This window comes from Citrus clementina, unplaced genomic scaffold, assembly GCF_000493195.1.
Source record: "Citrus clementina cultivar Clemenules unplaced genomic scaffold, Citrus_clementina_v1.0 scaffold_7, whole genome shotgun sequence".
NCBI classification, from domain to species: Eukaryota; Viridiplantae; Streptophyta; class Magnoliopsida; order Sapindales; family Rutaceae; genus Citrus; species Citrus x clementina.
In genome coordinates, this window is record NW_006262075.1 from 14633621 (window position 1) to 14656586 (window position 22966).

The 22966-nt window shown below is 32.2% G+C and overlaps 2 protein-coding genes across 3 annotated transcripts; one reads left to right on the top strand and one right to left on the bottom strand.

The window, feature by feature from the left end:
- Positions 1 to 7102: 7102 nt before the first annotated feature.
- On the bottom strand, positions 7103 to 11146 carry LOC18037565 (26S proteasome regulatory subunit 7). Its single transcript, XM_006427567.2, has 11 exons — positions 10962 to 11146; positions 10349 to 10467; positions 10157 to 10238; positions 9953 to 10044; positions 9797 to 9874; positions 9373 to 9434; positions 8635 to 8779; positions 8275 to 8493; positions 7996 to 8177; positions 7650 to 7825; positions 7103 to 7463 (listed from the first exon to the last, which is right to left on the bottom strand). Exons 2-11 carry the CDS (start codon positions 10433 to 10435, stop codon positions 7306 to 7308), a joined length of 1281 nt encoding a protein of 426 aa, XP_006427630.1. The 5' UTR covers positions 10436 to 10467; positions 10962 to 11146; the 3' UTR covers positions 7103 to 7305.
- A 2308-nt stretch (positions 11147 to 13454) lies between these two features.
- LOC18037542 (protein LOW PSII ACCUMULATION 3, chloroplastic) lies at positions 13455 to 20979 on the top strand. 2 transcript variants are annotated; one of them, XM_006427574.2, is made up of 12 exons: positions 13455 to 13877; positions 14958 to 14988; positions 15329 to 15421; positions 15501 to 15563; positions 16020 to 16131; positions 16520 to 16605; positions 17360 to 17418; positions 17524 to 17626; positions 17744 to 17804; positions 18480 to 18562; positions 18641 to 18721; positions 20645 to 20979. In XM_006427574.2, the coding sequence occupies exons 1-12, from the start codon at positions 13537 to 13539 to the stop codon at positions 20702 to 20704; spliced, it is 1173 nt and encodes a 390-aa protein (XP_006427637.1). In that variant the 5' UTR covers positions 13455 to 13536; the 3' UTR covers positions 20705 to 20979. The 2 variants fall into 2 exon arrangements, with proteins under 2 accessions (XP_006427637.1, XP_024036008.1); XM_024180240.1 differs by lacking the exons at positions 18480 to 18562; positions 18641 to 18721; positions 20645 to 20979 and adding an exon at positions 18059 to 18472.
- Positions 20980 to 22966: the final 1987 nt, after the last annotated feature.

The window sequence follows — 22966 nt, forward strand, 5'->3', positions numbered from 1 at the left end:
TGAAGAGGGAAAATGAATTTTTCAAAATTTAAACCTTCAGCATAATCATGGATTGAGTCCAGAAAAAGCAAGATATTTTCCTTGTAATTATAGAATTAGTGCAAGTGTAAAAAAGCATATTGAAATGAATGATTCTGCGGGAATTAACGTTGCCCAAAATTTTAATTCTATTATTGTCGAAGTTGGTGGGCATGAAAATGTGTCATTTTTAGAAAAAAAATTGTAGAAATCTTGTTGATAAAGTAAGACGATTACAGCTTGGAGAAGAAAATGCTATGGCAATTTTAAAGTACTTCGAGAAAAAACAAGCAGAATGCAATGGGTTTTTTTTAGCATTAACTTGGATGAACAGGATCGATTAAAGAATGTATTTTGGGCAGATCAAAGGAATATGGTAGCTTACAAATATTTTGGAGAGATTGTCACATTTGACACCACGTATCTTATGAACAACTATGACATGCCGTTTGCCCCTTTTGTCGGAGTTAATCATCATGGGCAATCTATTTTATTATGACACAGATTGATTTTTCACAAGGATACAGAGACATTTACGTGGCTATTTGAGGCATGACTATCATACATGTCTGATTCTCCTCCCATTGGTATTATTACATACCAAGATAAAGCAATGTAAAAGGTAATTGAGAATGTTTTTCCTATGACTAGGCATTGATGGTATTTGTGGCATATAATGAAGAAGGTGCCTGAGAAGTTAGGGGCTTTTAAAGAACGTGAATGTATTATTTTTTCGTCACTTTCTACTGTTTATGATCCGTTGAGCCCTATTGCATTTGAGGAACCTTGGCATGACATGATTACAACATATGATTTATGGGATAATGATTAGCTAAATGGTTTATATGATGAGAGGCATCGTTGGGTTTGTTAACTCAAAAACAAATTTAAAAGCAGTTTGTAAAGCAATATGAAAATGCATTGCGAAGGAAAGCTAAATTGGAATGGCAAGCAAATGCCAAGTGTTTCAGTAAAAATACTCCATGTGTAATAAGATATGAGATGGAGAAGCAAGTTGAGAAGATGTACATCATTTCTAAGTTCAAAGAATTCCAGTAAGAATTAATTGCACTGATGTATTGTGATACATTGGATTCTGTTGGGTCAATATATGAAATCGGTGAATCATATGCACAAGGAAAGAAAAAAAGTTTTGACGTTGTTTTTGAAGAAACTAAATGTGAAGTTAGTTGTATCTACTCAAAGTTTCAGTTTAAGGGGATTCTTTGTAGACATGCCCTTGCAGTGCTGATATGTCACCGTGTTGAATTACTTCCAGAGATGTACATTTTATCAAGGTGGATGAAAGATATGAAGAGATGTTATAGTAAGGTGAAAATTAGTTATGGTGTGCATAATTTATCCATTTAGCATAAGATATATGACAAAATGTGTACTGATTTCACTGAGGTTGCAAACATAACTGCTGATGATGAGAGTAGTTACAAATTTGTGTTGGATTGAATTAATAAAACAATGAAGGATCTGCCCAAGCAAATTCGGTGTGCAAGTGTGGAAACAACTGCTATTGGTGAAGTATGTTGTAGCAGCAACAATATTGAACATGTAATTAATGATTCGGTAGCGGCATGTTATAAAGGTTGTCCTCTTTATTTGAGGAAACAATTTTCACTTCGAAAAAAAATCTGCCCAAAAGAACAAGGCTGTCAAAAAAAAAAAAGTTTGTTTAAATGCATATATATGTTTTCTAATTTTATTTTATCTTCATTTTATCCTAATTTTATTGTATATTATAATTTTACAGGATTTACAAGAAAATGTTTCAACATCTTTTGAAATGCCTAATGAAATCTCCACATAACAGAGCAACATGGCCATTGTATATTTTTGCGAGTTTTTATTATTAATGTTAGTTCAACTATTTTGAACATATGTAACGAAGTATGTTGTTGAGTATATGTAGACGTTTCAGGAAGGAAATACTATTAATGCAAATCTCAATCAGTACGAGAGTTTAGGCTATTCTAATGTAAGAATCAAATTCATGAATAATTTTTAATTTTAAAATTTCAATATGAATTTTACATAATTTTTTTTTGTTTAGGTACCTATATACTCAGTTTAAGTTGGTGGAAATAATATTTACCAGTAATTTCCTTATAGCTGGCACACAGTAAATATACTTATATTTTTAAATTTTTTAATGCATACTTATATTTTACGTTGTCAAATTTTTAAATTGTATAGTGATATTTTAATTTTTTGTGTATTATAGCAACCAGTCTCATCGTATGCTTTGCAGTCGCATTATTCTTCTCTTTTGATGACGTATAAAGGATCTAGAAGTGGGAATTTTCAATAATTGTTACATCAACAATGTAATGAAGATAACAATCGCCGCAATTGATGTTTGACTTGTATTTGTTTCGATTATTTTCACTATCATTTCAGTTAGATTTGGCTTGTCTCAATTATTTTCACTATCATTTCGGTTAGATTTGGCTTGAGACGACAAATTGCAGTAATGAATTAATGATATGAGAATATTATGTTTTTGTTGACATCATTCATTGCACTATTGTTTAATCTTTTGATAATTTTTGTTGGTTAAGTGATTATTTCAGCATTATTAAACTTATTGTTATTAGTTTTATTAAGGCATTTGAATCTAATTTCAAACTTAATAAAGCTTATATTTCAAAGGAAAATGCTATTATATTTGTCTACAAGTTTTTTTAGTACATACTACAAATTAAAATAACTTTAAAAAAATTCTTGAATATAAAACATATTAAAATAATCACAAGTATTCTAATGAAATCATAACATGGTGTTTGTCTTCTTCGAAGTTCATCATCAAACAATCGTCTCTGCGTTTCACATTCTTGTATATGCTCAAGTTCTTTATGAAATAATTGAAACTTAACAGACAAGCATTCAATCTCCAATGCCAACTTCCTAACTTCCTCCACTAACAAATCAATTTTCTCTTCACTGGATTTACGGTCTTCTACCCATTGAAAGTTCTTACATCCTCTACATTTCTAAAATTTGTGATTTGGATTCTTTGTAGTACGTGATATTAACAACTCCATTTGCTCACCGCATTCGTTACATATTTCATATTTGCAACGAATTTCGAGTTTCATTTGTAGTAGATGACATCGTCATTAATAAACTACTTAAATTGCCAAAATATAAAAAAAAAAAAACAAAGCATTAAAACACAAAACACTCATAAGACAAAGTATAAAAAGCCTTTCCCCTTTAAAATTCCAAGGATAATCACAAGCAAAAATTACGGTGGGATAACAGGTCACCATTAATGAATGAGGAAAATTTAGTACAAAACTAATACTAATAAAGTTTAATTACTGCAATTTATTACGACACCAACATTATAAGAGTAGCAAACATTAAATAGAACACAGAAATAGGCTACTGATTAATGTAAGACAATACCAATATTGTGCTATATTAAGGGAGAAAAGGGTAGCATACACACGTAAATAATTATATGTAATAAAAACTCAATGCTGATACATATTAAGATTACCAATCAGTAATAAAGTGGATAAATTTTCTTCGTTGTAGAATTAACACACATAAGCTTGATGATTAACAATATAATTGCGTTACTAAGGTTAGGAGAAGAAAATTCACTTAAAAATTTGAGCTAATCTTCTTATTTTCTTTCACTAGGCATGCAATCTAAACCAAAATTCACAGCAATTCTACCCAATTTTTCCAATTCTGCAAAAAAACCACCCAGCTAGACAAAAAAAAAAAAAAACCCAAATCCAATACACCCACCAAAAACAAAATTTTTCACAGAAATGTCAAAACAAAAATTCAAACATCAATCAATTATTTTTCAATTAGTTTCGAACCTGCAGAAGAAATGTCAAAAGAAAAAATTAAATTCCAAAAGCTTATTACACAAAATCATACCAGCTTATCATATCTTGCATTGCTTAAATTCTAGAAGCTTAAATTCCATTTATTTATTGTTTGCCGAGAAAATGCAAGAAAAGTAAAAGAAAAAGAAAAAGTTGAAAAAAAGGCACGATTTTCCTTACTTAATGTTTGCCAAGAGAGAGTTGGAAACAGTGCTGCTTGTCGTGAGGAGGACACAGAAACAGAGCTACTTTGCTGTGACAGACGAGAAACGGAAAGAGTGATGCTTTGTCGTGAGCCCGTGACAGAGGAGGGAGACAAAAACAGTGCTGCTTTGCTGTGAGGAGGAGTGCTTTGTTGTGAACGATGATGGTGCGTCGCCGTGAGGAGTGCTTTGTTGCGAACGAGGATAAGGGCTTTGCTGTGAACGATGATGGTGATTTTTCGTGAGGAGAGACGAGTGGATGAGGAAGCGTGCTTTGTCGTGAGGAGTGCTTTGCCGTGAACGATAATAGTGATTTGCGTGAGGAGAGAGGAGTGGATGAGGAAGCCTGGCTAGAGATAAGGTTTGGATTTCATTCTATCGTTAACCCATTTCTTTATTCATTTTTTAAATTTTTTTATTGTTTCAATTGGTGAGAGAAATAAGAATCGTAACGACAGCAACTGCTGCCGTTTCTCTCATGATTCTCTTATTTCTCTCGCTCCCTAACATTTTCCTTTTATCATCATCCCTTTTGCACCCCAATGCCCACTTGTTTCATTTGCCTTTTACGTGTAAAAAAAAAAAAATTTTAAAGAAAACGCTAGAGGAAGGCTTTGAACCTGGGACCTTGTGGTTAACAGCTACAGGCTCTAACCAACTTACAACCAAGCAAATCTCACCAGCCTGTTTGGTCCCATGACTTTTTTATTCATTTTCTGATTATAAGTTACAATACTTACGAAAATCCTGCCAAGCAACTTTGTAAATCATTTTAAATGGATCCCACTCAAAAAATAAATTATTTATATTATAAAATAAAATAATATATCTCATTTGTTTTATATTTTACTAATTTTTCAAATATCACCGCCAAACTTTTTTTATTTTTTCAAAGCTACATATGAAATAAACGACAAGGGTTAACAAATTTACCGAAAACTAATAATATCTACTTTACGAAACAAATACAAAGCATCACTTAAAACACAACACCAAACGCACCCTTTATCTCCATTCTCCTCACACATGCCAATCCTCAATTTCATTGGTTTGTCACTTTAGACTTATGCCCAAACCATTGACGCAGTAAGGTTCAGTTGCATGTGGTTGACTTGTGATAATCAATATGTGCATCCATCTAAGTTATAGTAAATTTTCAATTTTTTTCTAGTCACCAAATCATTATTTTTCAATTTTAGGCTAGTATTTAATCACAGTTGTGTGTGTGCGTGTGTGTATAAAATACCTTTAGCAGGTAAAAGCGAATGTCTAAGATAAGGATACTCCCGAATTAGATGATAGGCCAGCCACTCCTATAAATAGCGGTAGACACACTGCAACCACAATAGGCACGCTTGTCCATTTGTGTCGACAAGTCGATAACTTATCATCATGTTGTCCATGCATTTATACTCTTTGGCTGTGAGGTCAATATATCGTTCCTGGCCGCAACTACAATAATATATAATTTCGAATAGGGATAGACATCGGTTCAGTATCAGTATCAGGCAGATCTAAAGATTTGGTACATAATTAAAGTATAAGCCGAACTAAAACCAAACCAGTCAGTTCATTTATGTGCGTGTGTGTCTGTATATAATTTTATGAAATGAAATTACTTATAATATCTTATTATATCATGCCATGTGGACAGGGGCGGATGCAATATGTGACCAGTGGGCCCCCGTTGGCTAAAAAAATTCTAAGAATAAAAGAATGAATATTTAAGATTTTTAATTAACCCCCATTAAATCTATTAAAATTGACCTTATAAATTTATAAACTCACAAAATTTAAACTTTATCTTTTAGAATTATAAAAGCCTACACTATAATTAAAAATAATGATAGGTCATCATTACAAATATTTTTCTATTCTTCAAAATACGTCGAGAATAATTATAAATGTATAAACAAATATTTTATATATTTAAAGTTTTAGTTTTAAAATTTTACTATTTTGTAATCTAGCGCCCAGTAAATTATTTTTCTAGATCCGCCACTGCATTATGTATATATACATATATATTTAATTCGGTATTGGTTCTAAAAATTTGAACCAAGAACCGAATTGGAAATCGGTTTGATTCTCGGTTCATATTTATCAATTTTTCTAAAAATTTAGAACCGAATTAAAATTAGAAAAAAATGAATCGAACCAATTTTTTTGGGAACTGGTTCAATTCTGTCGCCCCCCTAACTTTTATACCTACTGGAAACAGAATTTTTATTATCACAATTTTTACTAAATGCATTCAACACATGATTATTATTCTCAAGTGAGTTGATTTTCGTTTTAATAAAGTAAGGACGTTGCTAAAATATAAAGAGGAGGGGAAAAAAAAAGAACTCTATTGGGCAGACTTAATTTTCATTTATAGAATTCAAATTTCAATCCAATTTCAAAATTCAATCCAACGGTGTATTCTCAAGTAAAAATGTTTGGCATCTGAATATCATTCATCTACTATTTGATTGAATGGATCAAATAAATAAGAAATAAGTATCTTATAATTTATCTCCTTCTAAATTGGCTTATTAGCGTATAGTGTGCATAACAAACCAAATTTTGAGATTGTTTGAGGAGAAAATGTTGAATTGCTCTCAAATCACCTTGTAAACGCTACTTCACTGATGGTCTTTAATTCTCTAACCCCTACTTCGAGAGTATTCAAGAAGCTCCTTTTAAAGATCACTAGGATTTCCAAGAAAAGAATAAATTTTGCAGTAATGTTGTTCTATTATATATTTAAAATAATGCCCCCCGAATGGTTATATATATTTTCAGAGTGAATTTTACTAATAAAACTTTATATCCAAGTTTTATATTCCTGTTTCAGCAAGGACCCTTCTATTGAAGTAACTCTTTAAAGGACCGGATTCATAACATTTTATCAAGATATTTTAGGACAAATCCTATAAACATTTCTTTGTAAACGTTGAAGTTATATGTAAGATATGATTCCTCTAAATTTATCAACTGTTTTTTTCTCTTTCGAATATACATAATATACCCAATAAGTTCAAAAGAAGGTCGTCTTAATTTTGTTTCAAAGTTTTCAGTCTTAACAGATAATGTGAGGAAACCAAAATGGTGCACATGTAAACATTGGCGCACTGATTTAAACTGATAATTGAATTTGAAATCAATCAAAAATCTCCCTGAAAAGGAACTGAACCATAATTAACAGTGGGGAAAGGAAACTACTGGTTCTCATTTCTTAATCAATTGTAGACCATGTATTTCGGCGTTGCACTGAACTTTTGGTACCCTTTGATGACTTTATTCACTGCATCAAGGAAATCTTTCTCTGTCACGGTTTTCCTACGTGCTCGAATGGCAAACATTCCAGCTTCGGTGCACACGCTTCTTATATCAGCTCCTGTAGAAAAGACTCAAATGTCAGGAAACCAAACCAAACCAAATAATTAAAGATAAGGCATAAATACATACACATCAAAGATGACTTCAGTTACATTATTAATATAACTCCTATAAACATAAAGCATTTTGCAGTAGTCATCATGAGGATTTACCATGAAGCAACTCCTAAAAGGTGAATGCTTACCAGTGGAATTGGGGCAAAGCCGAGACAAAAGTTCAAACCGGATATCTCTTTCGCAGTTCATGGTTCGTGTATGGATCTTAAATATTTGCGTCCGGCTCTCCAAATCCGGGAGGCCAAACTCAACCTTACGATCCAACCGTCCAGGACGTAGCAGCGCAGGATCAAGTGTGTCAGGCCTGAAAAAGAAAGAAGCATGAGCACCTGAAAACAATTCTGCAACACTACAACTTCACAATCATCATTAACTTCAACACCACCAATGCACGCATGCATGCTTAGGAAAGTGAAAGTAACAGAAAGCAAGTTCATGCAAAACAGGTGTCGTACAGTAGGTAGCTAACTTAACCTGTTTGTAGCCATCAGAACTTTGATGTTTCCTCGAGCATCAAACCCATCAAGCTGATTCACAATTTCAAGCATTGTACGTTGAACCTCATTGTCTCCACCGACGCCATCATCAAAACGTGCACCTCCTATGGCATCAACTTCATCGAAAAATACAATACATGCCTTTTTCGAACGTGCCATCTGCAGCAGACAACATTCTTGTTGGGTAATGAGGAAACATGCAATGCAAAGGTGTAACAAAAAATCATAATATGAAATGAATGGAGCAACGCCTGACCTGAAACAGTTCACGAACCATCCGGGCTCCCTCACCTACATACTTCTGAACAAGTTCACTTCCAATGACACGAATGAAACAAGCATCAGTTCTATTAGCCACAGCTCTGGCTAGAAGCGTTTTACCAGTCCCTGGAGGACCATAGCATAGAACACCCTTAGGAGGATCAATTCCAAGCTTTACGAACTTCTCAGGATGAAGCATAGGTAGCTCAACAACCTACAAGAAATGAAATTCATTAATACATCTGCCAGTTATAACTATCTTGTTTCTTAAGTCATTTTCAAATTTATTATTTACTCATGTTGTTCACTCAATTTGTATTCAAGTAATAAGCAAGTAAAAGTATGAAATACTAACTTCTCGCATCTTTTCAATCTGCTCCTTACATCCACCAACATCATTATATGTCACATCTGGTTTCTCTTCCACAGTCATCATGGTTACACTTGGATCAATTTTTGGAGGCAAGGGAATTTGAATTTGATATTTATTCCGGTCAACCCTGGAATGGTCAGTATGAAATAATATTATTCCATTAGTAAACTTTTTTTCCCTATTTTTAGGTAATTCAATTCAGTTAAACACCAATGCAGTGTAGAAAAAATTAGATTGAACATCCATTCCAAAAGAAAATTAAATAACATACAAAATAAAATACGAAGAACAACCCAAGTATCCACTGGTTTGCTCAAATCTTGTAATATGTTATTGACATAATTATTGTTATTATTATTTTAATAGAATTGTAATATATATTTCACTCTCCACTTATTAGTATGATTACTTGATATTCTCATCATTTACTACATCAAACCATAAATTCCATTTTATCAAAATATCTCCTTCCACTTTCAAACAAAATCATCAATCAGAGACATCTGACAGCCAAGTATGCACACTTCGAACTTTCCAACTAACTCTATTTATATTGATCCGATATAGGAAACCCAGATTTACAGTTCAGTGTAACACATAAACATTCCATATGTACTATGAATTAGGAATATGACGGAAAAGGAAATTAATAAAACAATAGAGTATAGAGGCTCATCACGATAATTCTAGACAAAATTCATTCAAAAGCACAAAACTTACCCCACACGCATCCCTTCTTCAATATCAGTAGGGGAAACTTTGTCACCAAGCCCAACGACAAACTGAGTTGAGATAGTAAAAAGTTATGTTAGACCCAACATGCACAAAAACAACATTATAATCAAAGGCTGATCATACAATTTGCACACAATTGATGTGAGACAATCCATAATGACATTTATTTTTGCATCCAAAAAGGACTAAGTATTACATCTGCACATTATTTCAGACCAGAAACTTTAGGAGAATGCTCATCAAAAAGAAAGAGTTACTAGTTCCAGTAAACATTTAATCATTAATCAAAATGGTAAATTTTATATATAGGAAACATTGATATATAAAAAGAATAAAAATTACACACAAAATTTATTCACAAGAACTAATAAATTACTGGTAAAAAAGGACATAGGAAATAAAAATATACCTTGGCAATTTGCTTAACATTTATTACATATTTAGCATCTTCAGAATTTGGATTGATAATCTTGGTGCATCTCGCAACCTAAGCCGCAAAATCATTGAACAAGTGAGAAACACAAAGCCCAAATATTTTATTAAACCTTATAAAAAAGTACAATACCTGAAGAGGCTGCTCCTCTTGCATCATCTGCTTATCAGAAACAAGATCCCACTGGCTGGGTGCAGCTAAGCCTGTGTCAGATTCCTTGATACCTATTACATTACAGAAGTGACATGATCTCATTAAACAGAATCAGGGGTTTGTCCCATAAAATGACACATACCAAATGAGTGATGCAGATGTAATTATAACAAAGTTCTATACCACACAAGTCATTGACTTTCTTGGCCATGTCCTTAATCTCCTTCTCTGCTTTCTTTATGCTAGTAGAATACGGTCCTAAACCCTGCATAAACAATTTCAAGCGACACAAATATCAGCCTTCGCTGGTGATTATTACCATATCCAATGAATGACAGACAAGAAATTAGAGTTCAAGAAAGAAAGAATCCATACATATGTTTTAAGCAGTGCAATGTCATCTTCATCAAGAGGTCTGGGATTCTTCTCGTCCTTGATCTCATCTTCCGGCTCAGGTGCCATTGTTTTATGAATTTCCTGATTGCTTGCAAGTTCTAAGACCAAAATTAAATCATATATAATTTGATGGATTAAAGAAAACCCAAATTAAATACAATTCATAATCGGCAGAGGTTTTCAAAAAGTTTCCAATCACCCATTCTAGTCTTGAAAAATTAAAATCACCCAACAAAAGGACTAACATTTATATAACCATGAAAATGATAAATATCATTTGACAAAACTTCTTTTTCCTCTTTGTTTATATAATTAAGTAATATTTTCTTCTACATTAATGATAACTAACACAAAGCATAAATAATACATCATAAATTTTTAATAGTTATGCAGAATTGCTCACACTCAACTTAACAAAATAAAAAGAATATTATTTGTGATATAGAAAATTAACTCTTTAACTCTGTACAATTTTTTTTTCATAAACCCTAATTAAATCTTAAACGGCAAACGGCAAACCAAAACCGTAAAACGTTAAAAACAAAATTACAAGAACGAAATAGTTGATTGAGATTTGAGAGCTGATGTGTACCTAGAGAGGAAGATTGGGCGTTGAAAACCGTCGGCGAGGTCTTTCTGAGGAAACGGTGTCGTCGAGGTGTTTGGCTTGAAAGAGAGGCACGACCGCACGAGTTTCCTTGAGGTGGTAGGATCCGATCTGTGGTGACGAGTTTCTTTATCGGGTCAGGTATTCACAATTTTTGTTAAAGTTTCATATAGCCCATGTTTTTATGTTTTCACTGAATTTCCCGTTTTCATTTTTGTTTCCGTAATAAAGTTTCGGCCGTCATACTGTAAAGTGAAAAACACATAAAACATGATTAATTTGACAATAATTAAAAAAAAAAAAATAGTTATACATGTTTTACTTATTCCACAAAACATACTCTAAAATATATTATAAAGCGGTTTTTTGTGCGCTCGTCAATGTTTAATAAAAATACTTTTATTTCATCTTTCACTGAAGAACCAAATCTCTATTGTAAGTAATATTTTTTTCTTTTCATTATTGATATCTTTATTTATGAAATAATAACCAACGAATACACGCCCACTATTTTTTATTACATTCAATTTCAAACAAAATTGCTGTTTTTATTTTCAAAATACAGACACACTAAATTCAAAATCAACAAGTCATTGAAATTCCATTTTCATGCTCATTTATTTTATGAAAAATAACAATTGAGAAACAATATCGATGCACCCTAGAATCTCAACATGTCCGAATTAATTAAGGTGGTAGTTTTTTTTAAAAAATCTGAATAGACCTGAATTAGTCTGAATTCTGAATAAAATTAAATTTTTTAATCTAAATGATATATTTATTTTTTTAATCTAAATCTTTGATAACAAGCATTAGGTTGGTTTTTTTTTTTTCATTTTAAAAGGTTTAAAAGATAGTACTTTTACATTTGTGCGTTTACAAATTTTAAATACTAGGTAAACAAATATTTCAAGGAATATAAATAAGAGTATTTTATCATAATATAAATCATGTTCAATTAAATGCAAACCTTTAATATTCTAAATTAGAGCATGTTAATCAATTTTATTATAGTTTATAATGTATTATATGAAAAATATTCAAAAAAATTGTAAATATAAATAATGTTAATTTGAATATATAAAAAGATAAAAATAATAATAATCTACTACTATATTTTCATTATCAAAACTCATGAAGATGAATAATAATACTAATTGCTAAGTTTTTATTTAAATAACGATAAAAAATAATTAATTAGATAGGGTCATTTTTGGAGAATATCTTTTTTGATTTATTCAAACTTTTTAAATTAAATAAAAAGTTAAAAAAATTGACTTAATAACTTAACAACTTAATGACTAAAAATTTTCATTAAGTTGAAAATCAAACAAATTTAATGACTTAACTGATTGAAATTAAATCAAATATGTCATTAAATTTAAAACAAAAAAACAAAAAATAAAAAAAACAAACGCACCCTAAGACAAATCTACCTTCAACACGCATAAAAATGACTAAGAAAAAAAGCCGCACAAAGGAGGAGCGTGGGTTGGGTAGGCATAGCCAGCCACAAGCAGTGAAGGCATTAGATGAGAGAATGACGAGCATAGTGCAATACAACCCCCTCCCATTTTACGTTTAAATTTTAAGTTCTCAATTCTAGCTCCAAAGTTTTCGTTTTTAAGTAACTAACTTATGATATATTGTGCATAATGTATCGTAATTAGGTGATTAACAATAAAAAATTTGAAAGACCTAGAAAAAATTTAGATTTAGACCAATTTTGATATCTTATTAATTTGTCATTAAAAGTAATTATATCCTCAACTCCTCAAGAATATTGAAAATATAATTAACCATTACAAGCTTCTAATAATATTTCATAAGTTCTTCAAGTTTTTGTTTTACATCAACCATTAATTTCATTAGTCACTATTAAATTATTTAAGATAAAAAAACTAATTTGCCTTGTTCTAAAATATTAAATAAGATTTTATTTTAGATTTTTCTTTACAGTGTTTAACAGTTATAATAGAAAGTTGGTTGATATAAAATAAAAATTTGTGGTGGTTTTAAAATATTATTAAAAACTATTAGTGACTACCAGTATTTTTGATATTCTTTGCTTGAGGGATAATTTCCCATATAATGCACTATTATGCAATTCTTTAATCTTCGCTTAAAAAGTTTTAATTTTTTATAGCAACAACCAAGACTTTTATCTTATAGGGAAAGATCTCGCCTAATTTATATCAAATTGGTTGGTCATTCTGTTTAGAACTTTCTTTCACAATAAAATCCAATTTAACAAAAATAAATAAATAAAATAAAACGGATTTTGCTATGTTACAATTAATGTAACATACACAAGCCACAAGAACCACACAAATATGTGGGTCCCATAATTTGTGTGGTTCTGGTGGCTTGTGTATGTTACATTAATTGTAATATAGGGACTCCCAAAACAAATAAAACAAGATTGACTATAAAACGAACACGTGTAGCAATCCTAGCGTTGAAGTTGATTCCCATATCCAAAGGCAATCCATACTTTCCCTCGCTCTCATGAATCAGAGCAACTTAACCGTAACCGATTAACCGTTAACGACAACCTTCAATGGCCATGTCTCACATGGCGTCCACTCTCCCCTCTCCTCTCTCTTTCCTCCTCCTCCGCCATTCTCTCCCTCCATATATTCCACGTCAGCATTCTCTCTCCTCTCCTCTCTCAAAACGCCAACACTCGCACCAAATCCTCTGCGCTAAAAAGAGCAGCAGCAGCAGCAACAACAGCAAGCAGCAGAAGCCAAAAGCACAAACAGCTTCTAGTTCTTTGGGACCCAAAGCTGGGATTGCCATTTACAAGCCAAAGTCTTATGAAGTACTCGCCGCTGATGCTGCTAACTCACTCGCTTTTGCTCTTCAAGATGGCAAAACCCGCTTGGAAATCGACTTCCCGTAATTACCCTTTTCTTTTTGTTTTTTTTTTTATAATAATTCTGCATTTTTATGGAAATTTTTTAATTTAGGTACTGTATGCAATTACTTGAATTAAGCAGAAGATATCCATTTAAGGCCCATGTTTGAATTGGTGTTTTTGAGCTTTTTTTTGTTATTTGATTACTTATTTTGGAAGAAGAATGGCATATTATTTAATTTTGAGCTGCTCAAATAGTGAAAGTTCTGTTCTTTAGTGGTTTTATGAATACCCATTTGATTGGTTCAGCTTCAAATTGAATGCTGGCAACACCTTTTTTTTTTTGTTTTGACTTTGTACCCGTTTCTTTCTATACTTATTCTTGAACTTTAATACTGAAATCTGGATGTTGGGGAATAACAATCTCAAATTTTGCGGGTTATCTTTTGGGATTAGCTTTGCTGGATTTCTTAGGATGTCTTGTTGAGTTTGACAATGAGCTTACTATTTAAAGGGAATTTTATGTTCACGTTTAATTGGTTACCTGTGGGTTGCTTGGTTTTGAGTTCGCGTGAGTTAATTTAGTACAAAAACTGGGTGGTTTTTCGGATTTGAACATTTTCAATAAATTGTCCTCCCACTTGTTTCTTAAAAATTGGGTGGCATTTCATATTTGAGGATTTTTCCTAATGTCTGTCTTGTTCTTATTTTGGAATTGTAATTAGCTAGCAATAATGATAATACTGCTTTTTAGTTTTGGATTGTTCATATTCCTCATTAAGTTGGGATTTTGTAATCAATCAGTTCCTAATCAAGAACAAGTTTGAAAAAAAATAGTGAAATATTAGAACATTATTATGAAGCTCTTTGGAAAAAGATGGGATTTGATTGCATGAATAGTGGCAAGCAGTGTGTAAACTGGGCTGCATGATGGTGATGATATGACACCTAAGGTCAGAAAACCTTTTTGCAGTTGTAAAAATAATGTTATTTTTTGTTTGGGGATACGTGTCATGGACTCCAACACTGAACTTTCCCATTAGCCCCTCATAAAAATTAAAAGATAATAATTATGTTTTTTATTATTGTCAATCACTTATCTTTATTTTTCTCTTCTCCAGGCCCTTACCAAGCAACATTTCCTCTTATAAGGTACCTCTTTGATCTCCTAAGTTCCTTAGAAAGTTTACTGAACCATTTATAATTGATCAAGGTGCTGATGTTTTGATAGCTTTCTGCAAATTTTTGACTGGTTTTATGTATTGACCAGTTTCCGTTATTATATATAGTTTAGGTTTTAGAATCTCATTTTATGATTTTTAGATGATATGCATGAATGATTTTGTTACTGGAAGGAATTTTGCAGTATTAATGCAATTTTATTTACAAGTAAATTTGTTTGTCCGTGAAAATATTAGTTCAGCAGATGATTTTTACAAAGAAAAGAAATAGAACATGTACATGCCTTTCTTGAAATCTTATTTATGTGAAGGGGTCTTCAGATGAGTTCATAGATGCCAACATTCAACTTGCATTGGCTGTTGTCAGAAAGCTCCAAGAAAGAATGGAAACCAGAGCTTGCATCGTAAGAAGAAAGTTCCTTTCATATAAACTTTTGATACTCCAATTGGATAAATGACTTGATGGAGTTTGTCCAATCTCAGGTGTTTCCTGATAAGCCAGAAAAGGGCAGGGCCTCTCGGCTTTTCAAAACAGCTCTTGATTCTGTAAGTATACACATTCTGACCAGGTTACATTTTGTTTTGTTGCACTTTAGCATTGTGCTAGGTTCCTTTTGGTTTTCTGCTTTTTTTTTTTTTTTGGGGGGGGGGGGGGGGGGGGGTGAAGTTTTGGGTTTTCACATTTCAAGAAGCACTTTGTATGGTTTCGCTTCAGCGCACGTGTGGATTGTTGGCTTGTTCAGGTGGAGCTGGGTAAGACTGAAGCCAATGCTCAAAAGAAGAACAAAACAACTTTCCCTGCACTAGAATAATTAATATTTCCAAACAACATTTTCCATTGATGCTATTTATAATTTTTTAACATGTTAATGACTAAATCTAATTTTTTCTTATGTAGAGTATACAGCATTGGTTTCAAAAACTCTTACTAACATAAAAACCTTTAGCATAGGAGTTCTTGTATTCTTAGTTGGATTTCAGTCTTTGATTCATTTCTTTCAGATTGATGGTATAACCATAGGTTCCCTGGATGACGTCCCCACTGGTGCTGTCAGAAGTTTTTTCAGCTCAATTAGGAACACCCTGGATTTTGATTTTGATGATCAAGAGGAAGGTTGGTTTTACAAATGCTTGTGAATAGGGTCCATTATTTACCATTGTATGGGTTATGCTGACTCGGGTAATGTTTGCCACTATTTTTAAACTTTTAAAGTGCAAGGAATAAGTGTGATTCAGTTATTTTTATAACAACTATAATTCTTTTTATTTGAATCAAAAGAATTATTGAATTCAATTGATTTTCTTCTACTTGAATAAGAAAGTGGGAACTACAATTTTGATGTAGTAAATTTTGCTATTAGCACCTTAAACATGTGAATCTAGGAAAAATTCTCTTGAAACTTTTGCAGGAATCTTATGTTTCAATGTAATTTAATCATTTATTTCTGAGCTCAAAATCCTTAACCAAACCACCCACCCCCCCCGCCCCAAAAAAAATGCAGGTCGTTGGCAGTCTGATGAGCCACCCACACTTTATGTGTTTATTAATTGCAGCACACGCGAACTTTCTGTCATAGAGAAGTATGTGGTATGTTGTCTTTGCTTTTAAGAAATTCGCTCACCTAGCTAATGACCTTAATGTCCAAGTTTTATTTTGGTAATAAACTCTGAGTTCATATACTGTAAACTCGTTAAAATGATGCACTGGAACTTATATAATTGTACCGCTCGACAGTTGAACAGTAATGATGTCACATAGCTAAATCCTCTTTTTTGGTTATGGCTTTCCCGAGAATCATAACAGTTGCTATTTTTTAATTTTACATCGTGCAAGAGAGAGTTAAATAAAGAACTGTTGATAGTTAAGTAGGTCTGTTGAGCAATGGTCTATTTCAGAATCCAGAAGGCATACTGGTACTCTAAAAGTAATTTAAAATGAATTATATTGTTTACTATTCTCTGGGAAGCTCCATAAATCAATACTTGCCTCTAGGTTTTATTTGAAGAAGCGTATAGCCCTCTGTGTGGAAAATTTCTTAAGACGGTGAGATGCCTCCTCCTAAACCTATCTCAGTTATAATATTTAAAAAGCAGAATCCAGTGGTTGATGGAAAAGTTCTCTTAAAAATTTGATGTAATAAAAATTCAGTGTACCTTATGGACTATTACTGTAATGTGCATCACTACTGAATGTCACTGAGGCCTTATTTTTGGTGCTTAGACATTTAATGTAATGGCGAGAGTGCCATCAATTCCGGAACACCTTTATTGACTTACTTTGAGAAAATCCTCAAATCACAGAAAATCTTCCCCCACCTTAATTCTTTTTATAAGATTTACAGGAGAAATTTGCTATGTCAACCCCAGCGCTGCTCTTCAATCTTGAACTGGACACATTACGGTATCATCGTACCTTTGCCTTACATTGACTGATATTTGATTCCCTTATCATTGAATTACATGTTCAATACCAATATAAAAAGATGAAAAATGTTTGCTTTTGCAGCGCTGACTTGGGCATTCTGGGATTTCCATCCAAAGATTTGCATTACCGGTTTCTTTCTCAGTTTACCCCAGTGTTTTATATCCGCATCAGAGAGTACTCAAAGGTATTTCCTCTTTTGCAACTCTTCGTTGCTGTTATCGTTATCATTATTATACTTCATTTTTGTTGATTGTTTTCTAACTCCAGTTTCTGAGTAACCACTTATGGTTTACAATGTAAGACTGTACCAGTGGCACCTTTTACCATAAATTACAGTGGAGCATTATTTCGCCAGTATCCTGGTATGAAATAAAATCTTCTAAGACAGTTAAATTGATTTCTTTTTTATCATATAATTTTTCATGATTTTATTTTTGCAAATTCAATTCTGAGTTAGCTTACATTTTAGGAGATTTATGTTGTCAACGTCCAAGGTCAAGGAATCACTAGATTTCAAAATTTCATAATTTTTTATGGCCGAAGCAGTGAATGGAAAGGCTTTCCCTTCATTTTCATTCTGTTAGGACAATAATTGGGTTTCCCCCTCATTTTGTAGAAGTTCTGTTAGCATTTCTGCAGATATTTCTTGTTAGTCATTGTTAGATACTTACTGTGGAAAGTCTCTCTGTGTGCCTGACTGCTGTGGTATTCATCATGGCTTTATCGGAGAATTTTTTCTAATCTTAAGGTATGGGAAAATTCAAAATATATACTTGAATAGATACTTCCAAAATATTTATTTCGTAATTTTCTTCTGCATGGATTTCAAAAGATTTCCCTCGCCTCGTTGATTGGCTTCCTGATAGACTAGCTCCATATTATCGTCAACTTCTAGCAATTGTCTATGTTTTGTTTTGGCACTTCCCCTTTTAAAAATACATCCTCTATTTCCTCAATATTTTTATGTGCCTGATATTTGAACTCTAAACTATAACTTCATTCCTTCAAGCTCCCTTAAATGACTAGAGTTTGTGCAGGGCCTTGGCAGGTGATGCTTAAACAAGCAGATAGTTCTTATGCTTGCATAGCAGAGAGTGAAACACGCTTTACACTGAGTGAAGTATGCATCTTATTCGCCAAACTCAATTTTGATAAAATTTATCTCATGCTTCAAAAGTAATTATTGTCTGTGCTCTAGACCAAAGAAGAGCTGCTGAGAGTCCTAGGACTACAAGAAGAAGAAGGAAGTTCTTTACAGTTTCTCCGAAGAGGCTATAAGGTTTAATCTCCATACTTGAATTTCATTTTTATATATTCTACTTAAGGCTATTAGTGGTGCGATTGTGTAACTTCTTTTCTCATATTTGATGACTTTATTAAGGTCTCCATATCACACTTGATGTTCTATTCTTTTCTGACATCCTATCATCAGATAGAGTGCAAAGAGAAAATTAAAGGATTCTCTAATAAAACATGTTAATCTAAAAGGCAAACCAGCTCTGGAAAGCAAATTTTCATTATGGATTTAGGTACACTTCTGCATATTTAATTATTGATTCTTGATAGTAGAACATGAATGTTATTGGGATTCTAAGTGATGGTTTTCACCAAGCGTTCTTTTCTAAGAAGTGGTATCAAAGCCTATTCATATTAAATCCTTGAGAATTAAACAATTGGTGGTTGTTTTATAAAATTAAGAAAAATATATTTGAAAATTTAGTTTCTTAGGCTTTTTGCTGGTAGTAATGATAGCCGCCGGTGCTGAGGTTTTGGCCAAGGAAGGCGCAGTTGTTGAATCGCATCGGCAAGTAAGCCGTGGTCTAAGTAACAGCAGTAGGCCATGGATGAGGAAAAAAATAGAGTTTAAAGAAAGGTACGAGGCTAATTTGGAATTGCGTTGGGTTGATCTGACCTAATCTAGCTCTTAACCCGATCAATAGTTGACCATTAACCATTGACTGTTGATTTTGACCAAAAAAAATTTCCTGGACCACTTATCTTTTTGGACATGGAGCCCTAAATGCTTCCGAAATGACCTTCTTTATGATCATGATGCATATGTGATTTGATTTCTTTCATGTTTATATTAGAAGCGAGGGACAATTATCCTTTAATGCAAGGTTGAGATCCATGATTGCGAGAACTACTAAGAGATTCTCTTGTTATGACTTGAAGTTAGAGCCATTTAGTATAGGAATAGAATTGATATTGGTAGTAATATTAGCAAAAGTTATAGCTTAACAGAGAACAAACAAGCAAAACAAGCTTGTAGAAGTCTCAAAACAAATGTAAATTCAAATAAAGGGAAAACACATCTCAAGATATGATTGCTCTATTAATTTTTTTGGTCAAAGTCAACGATTAACAGGCAATGGTCAATTGTTGACCGAGTTAGGGCTGGATCGAGTTGGGTCAACCTAACCCGAATTCTAAACTTGTCATATGCCTTTTTTCAAAAGCTATTTTTTCTTCTCTTGATGCGTCGTTGCTTCTGTTAAATCTGCCATGGCTCGCTTCTTGGCATAGCCAACAACTGCACCTTGGTTGATCTAAATTTTACTCAATCTGCCACACTTTGGTGGTCGCGGCTTGTTTGTTGGCAGGGCCTAATAACTGCGCTTTGTTTGGCCGAACACCTCAATGATTGTGGTAACCAGAACCCGAATTTCTAAGTATATTTTTCCTTAATTCTAGAAGATAACTACTAATTGTTTAATTTTCAATTGAAGAGGCTCTAATGCCACATATTAGATAATAATATTTGGTGAAAACCATCACATAAATTCAAGGAACGTTTATGTTGTATCATTAAGAATCAATAATCGAATATGCGGAAGCGTATTTGAATCCATAATGACTAATTGCTTTCTAGAGTCATGCGGTTTGCCTTTTACATCAACACATTAAAGGACTACACCTTATGTCTCTATACATATATAAAAATTACTCTTATGTCTCTATACATTAAAGGACTACACCTTATTAGATATAGTAAAGTTCAAATTACCAAAAATTTTAATAAATCACTTTTAATTTAGTTTAATTTTATATGACAGTCTGCAATATATAATTATTCACATAGAAACCCAACGTTAGATTAAGAATTTAACATAATTGTTTCAGAAATTAAATGATAAAAAAAGTCTTCATAGTTAAATGTTTTGTGCAATAATGCATATTAACCATGTTATATAATGTGCAGAATGCCACTTGGTGGGAAGAAGATGTCGATCTAGAATTATCTTCTGCATGGCGTAGTTAAGTGATTGCAGGAATACTAATCAAGTCTTTGTAAAAGGACCAACACCACCACATTCAAGTATTTTCTCAAGCGCGTGTTGCGTTTGAAGAATGCTTTTACTTTACTCTTAGTGAAGTCTCGTTCGTGCCTTATGATGGGGTGCAAAACGAATGAATATAGGGCAAGAAAGAATCTCAGAGTTGGTTAACATATGGATTCTGATAAAGCATTGTTAAAAAGATCAAATTCGAACTTTATTCATTATTTGAATGTAATATACTGTTTATTATATTAAATTTATTGCAAATCTCAATCATCCTTCTATTAACTAAAGTTCAATCATGTTCTTTAGTAGTACAATTTTCTTTTTCATGAGGTAAAATTGTTCTTTGCAGTAAAAGAAATTAATAAAGGAATAAGGACGGGGAGTGGGATGCTTTTAAAAAAAAATATTTATGCGTTTAAATATTGTTCAAACATTTGTGGTAAAATAAAATTAACTCATTCCACTGGATCATCTCAAATAGTTTCTTTTGCAAATAATTATTGATTTGGCCAATTCAATTCTGAATACATTTTAGTTTTCTCTACCATCCCAAAGATAAAAATAATATTTATAATAGTTTTCTTTAACATCTTAACATATATATATATATAAGTAATAATAATACAAATACAATTAAAATTCATCATCAATTTTCATGTTAAAATTTTTTATATACAATGCATGCTGTAATTATTGTGATGGTTTTATATAATGCAAAATTTTTTCTTGTCAGTTGCCGAGGTGGTGTCTGGCATAGCTTTTGTTTTGGTGTTTTTTTATTTTCTAAAAACAGATGCGTAATATGCTCTTTTTTTTTTTGGGTTGGGTTATTTTTCTCACGTTGTTCTATCTTTTATTTATATTTATTTTTTTGGATATAAGTTTTTTTATATTTTGAGGTTAGTATTTGTTTAGTCCTTATATTTTTAAAAAATACATCGAAACCTTCTTATTGTTGAACTATTGACACCCTTACCGTTAGTTTTTGTTCCTTACAACTTGCTTTACAATATGACTCTCTTAGAATAATATTTCTTTTTCTTTTTCTTTTTCTTTTTGGAGAGTAATAAAAAAATAAATTAACAATTGAAGCCCAAAAATAAAATAAAAATAAAAGAATATATATTAATTTTTGTGGAAGTTCATGTATGTTCAAAAAAATTAATTTTGTAAAAAAATAAATTACCAATTATTTTTGGACATTATATTAACTCTTCATAAGAGTGTTCCACAAATATATATATATATATATATACGATCTACACTAGTAATCAACATATTCAAAGTCAGGAAGAGAAGGAACCTTCTCCTCCAACATCTCCTACGTTTTCTGCTGTTACAGAAAATGTCATTAGTGTCATTGAAAAAGAATTTGAATTAGATAAAACTCTTCTGCATAATGATTTTTATTCTGATTTAAACAAAGAAAAAAGACTTTGGTTTTTCAAACACTTTTTAAACCAAAGAAAAGAAATCCAACAATCTTATTATGAATTTGTGAATCTTCATAAAGTTCATATATTATTTTTTGATTGGTTCGAGATATATTCCTCTAATAACAACATCTCTTACCCCTTCAAAGAGTCAAATCCTATTACTATTAGGAAAAAGACCACTGAGTGGAAACTCTCCGAAAGTAATAGAACAGTCGATTCCGAGCATCCACCTCTCCGGAGTATAACCGTTGACCACGGTGAACCTCCCATTGACATTAGAGCTTCACCTTATAAAATCCCTAAACCCAATGATACTGATAGTAATTTAAGCAGTATTATCCAACAGAATAATTTCTGTAATACTAACTTAAATACTATAGGAAAACAGTTGACTAGAATAGAAAACCAATTCCAACAGTCAACCATATCTGTTTTTCCTAGTCAAAAGCCCATTCCTTCAAAACCAGATTCTGATAAAAAGCTTAAGGAACCTATTTTCAAACCTTTTCAGGTTTCGAAAACTAGCCAAAAGCTTGTTCAATAATCAAAATCAGATTTTGCTAAAGCCATTAGAGAACAACTAGATAGGATAGAAGCTGCTTCTTCCTCATCTAGCAAAGCCCAGATAGCTCCTGATACTCCTCAATCTAGCAAAATTGGAGTATTAGAAAGAGATGACCAAACTTCTATAGCCTCTTCGGATGTTGAAGCCTTCCAAGAGGAATCCACTCCTAAAGCAAACAAAATCCATTGGGAATTAGCCCTTCCCACTGTCAAGACTCCACCTGATCTAGCAATAGA

Excerpts from the sequence above, each read along its gene's own strand:
- LOC18037542 (XM_006427574.2), top strand. The coding sequence starts at position 13,537 with ATGGCCATGTCTCACATGGCGTCCACTCTCCCCTCTCCTCTCTCTTTC. Across the intron at positions 17,419-17,523 it reads CTTGAACTGGACACATTACG|CGCTGACTTGGGCATTCTGG; the intron begins GTATCATCGTAC and ends TTGCTTTTGCAG. Across the intron at positions 17,805-18,479 it reads ATTATTTCGCCAGTATCCTG|GGCCTTGGCAGGTGATGCTT; the intron begins GTATGAAATAAA and ends GAGTTTGTGCAG.
- LOC18037565 (XM_006427567.2), bottom strand. The coding sequence starts at position 10,435 with ATGGCACCTGAGCCGGAAGATGAGATCAAGGACGAGAAGAATCCCAGA. Across the intron at positions 8,780-9,372 it reads GAAGAAGGGATGCGTGTGGG|GGTTGACCGGAATAAATATC; the intron begins GTAAGTTTTGTG and ends TGACCATTCCAG. Across the intron at positions 8,178-8,274 it reads TGGTTCGTGAACTGTTTCAG|ATGGCACGTTCGAAAAAGGC; the intron begins GTCAGGCGTTGC and ends TGTCTGCTGCAG.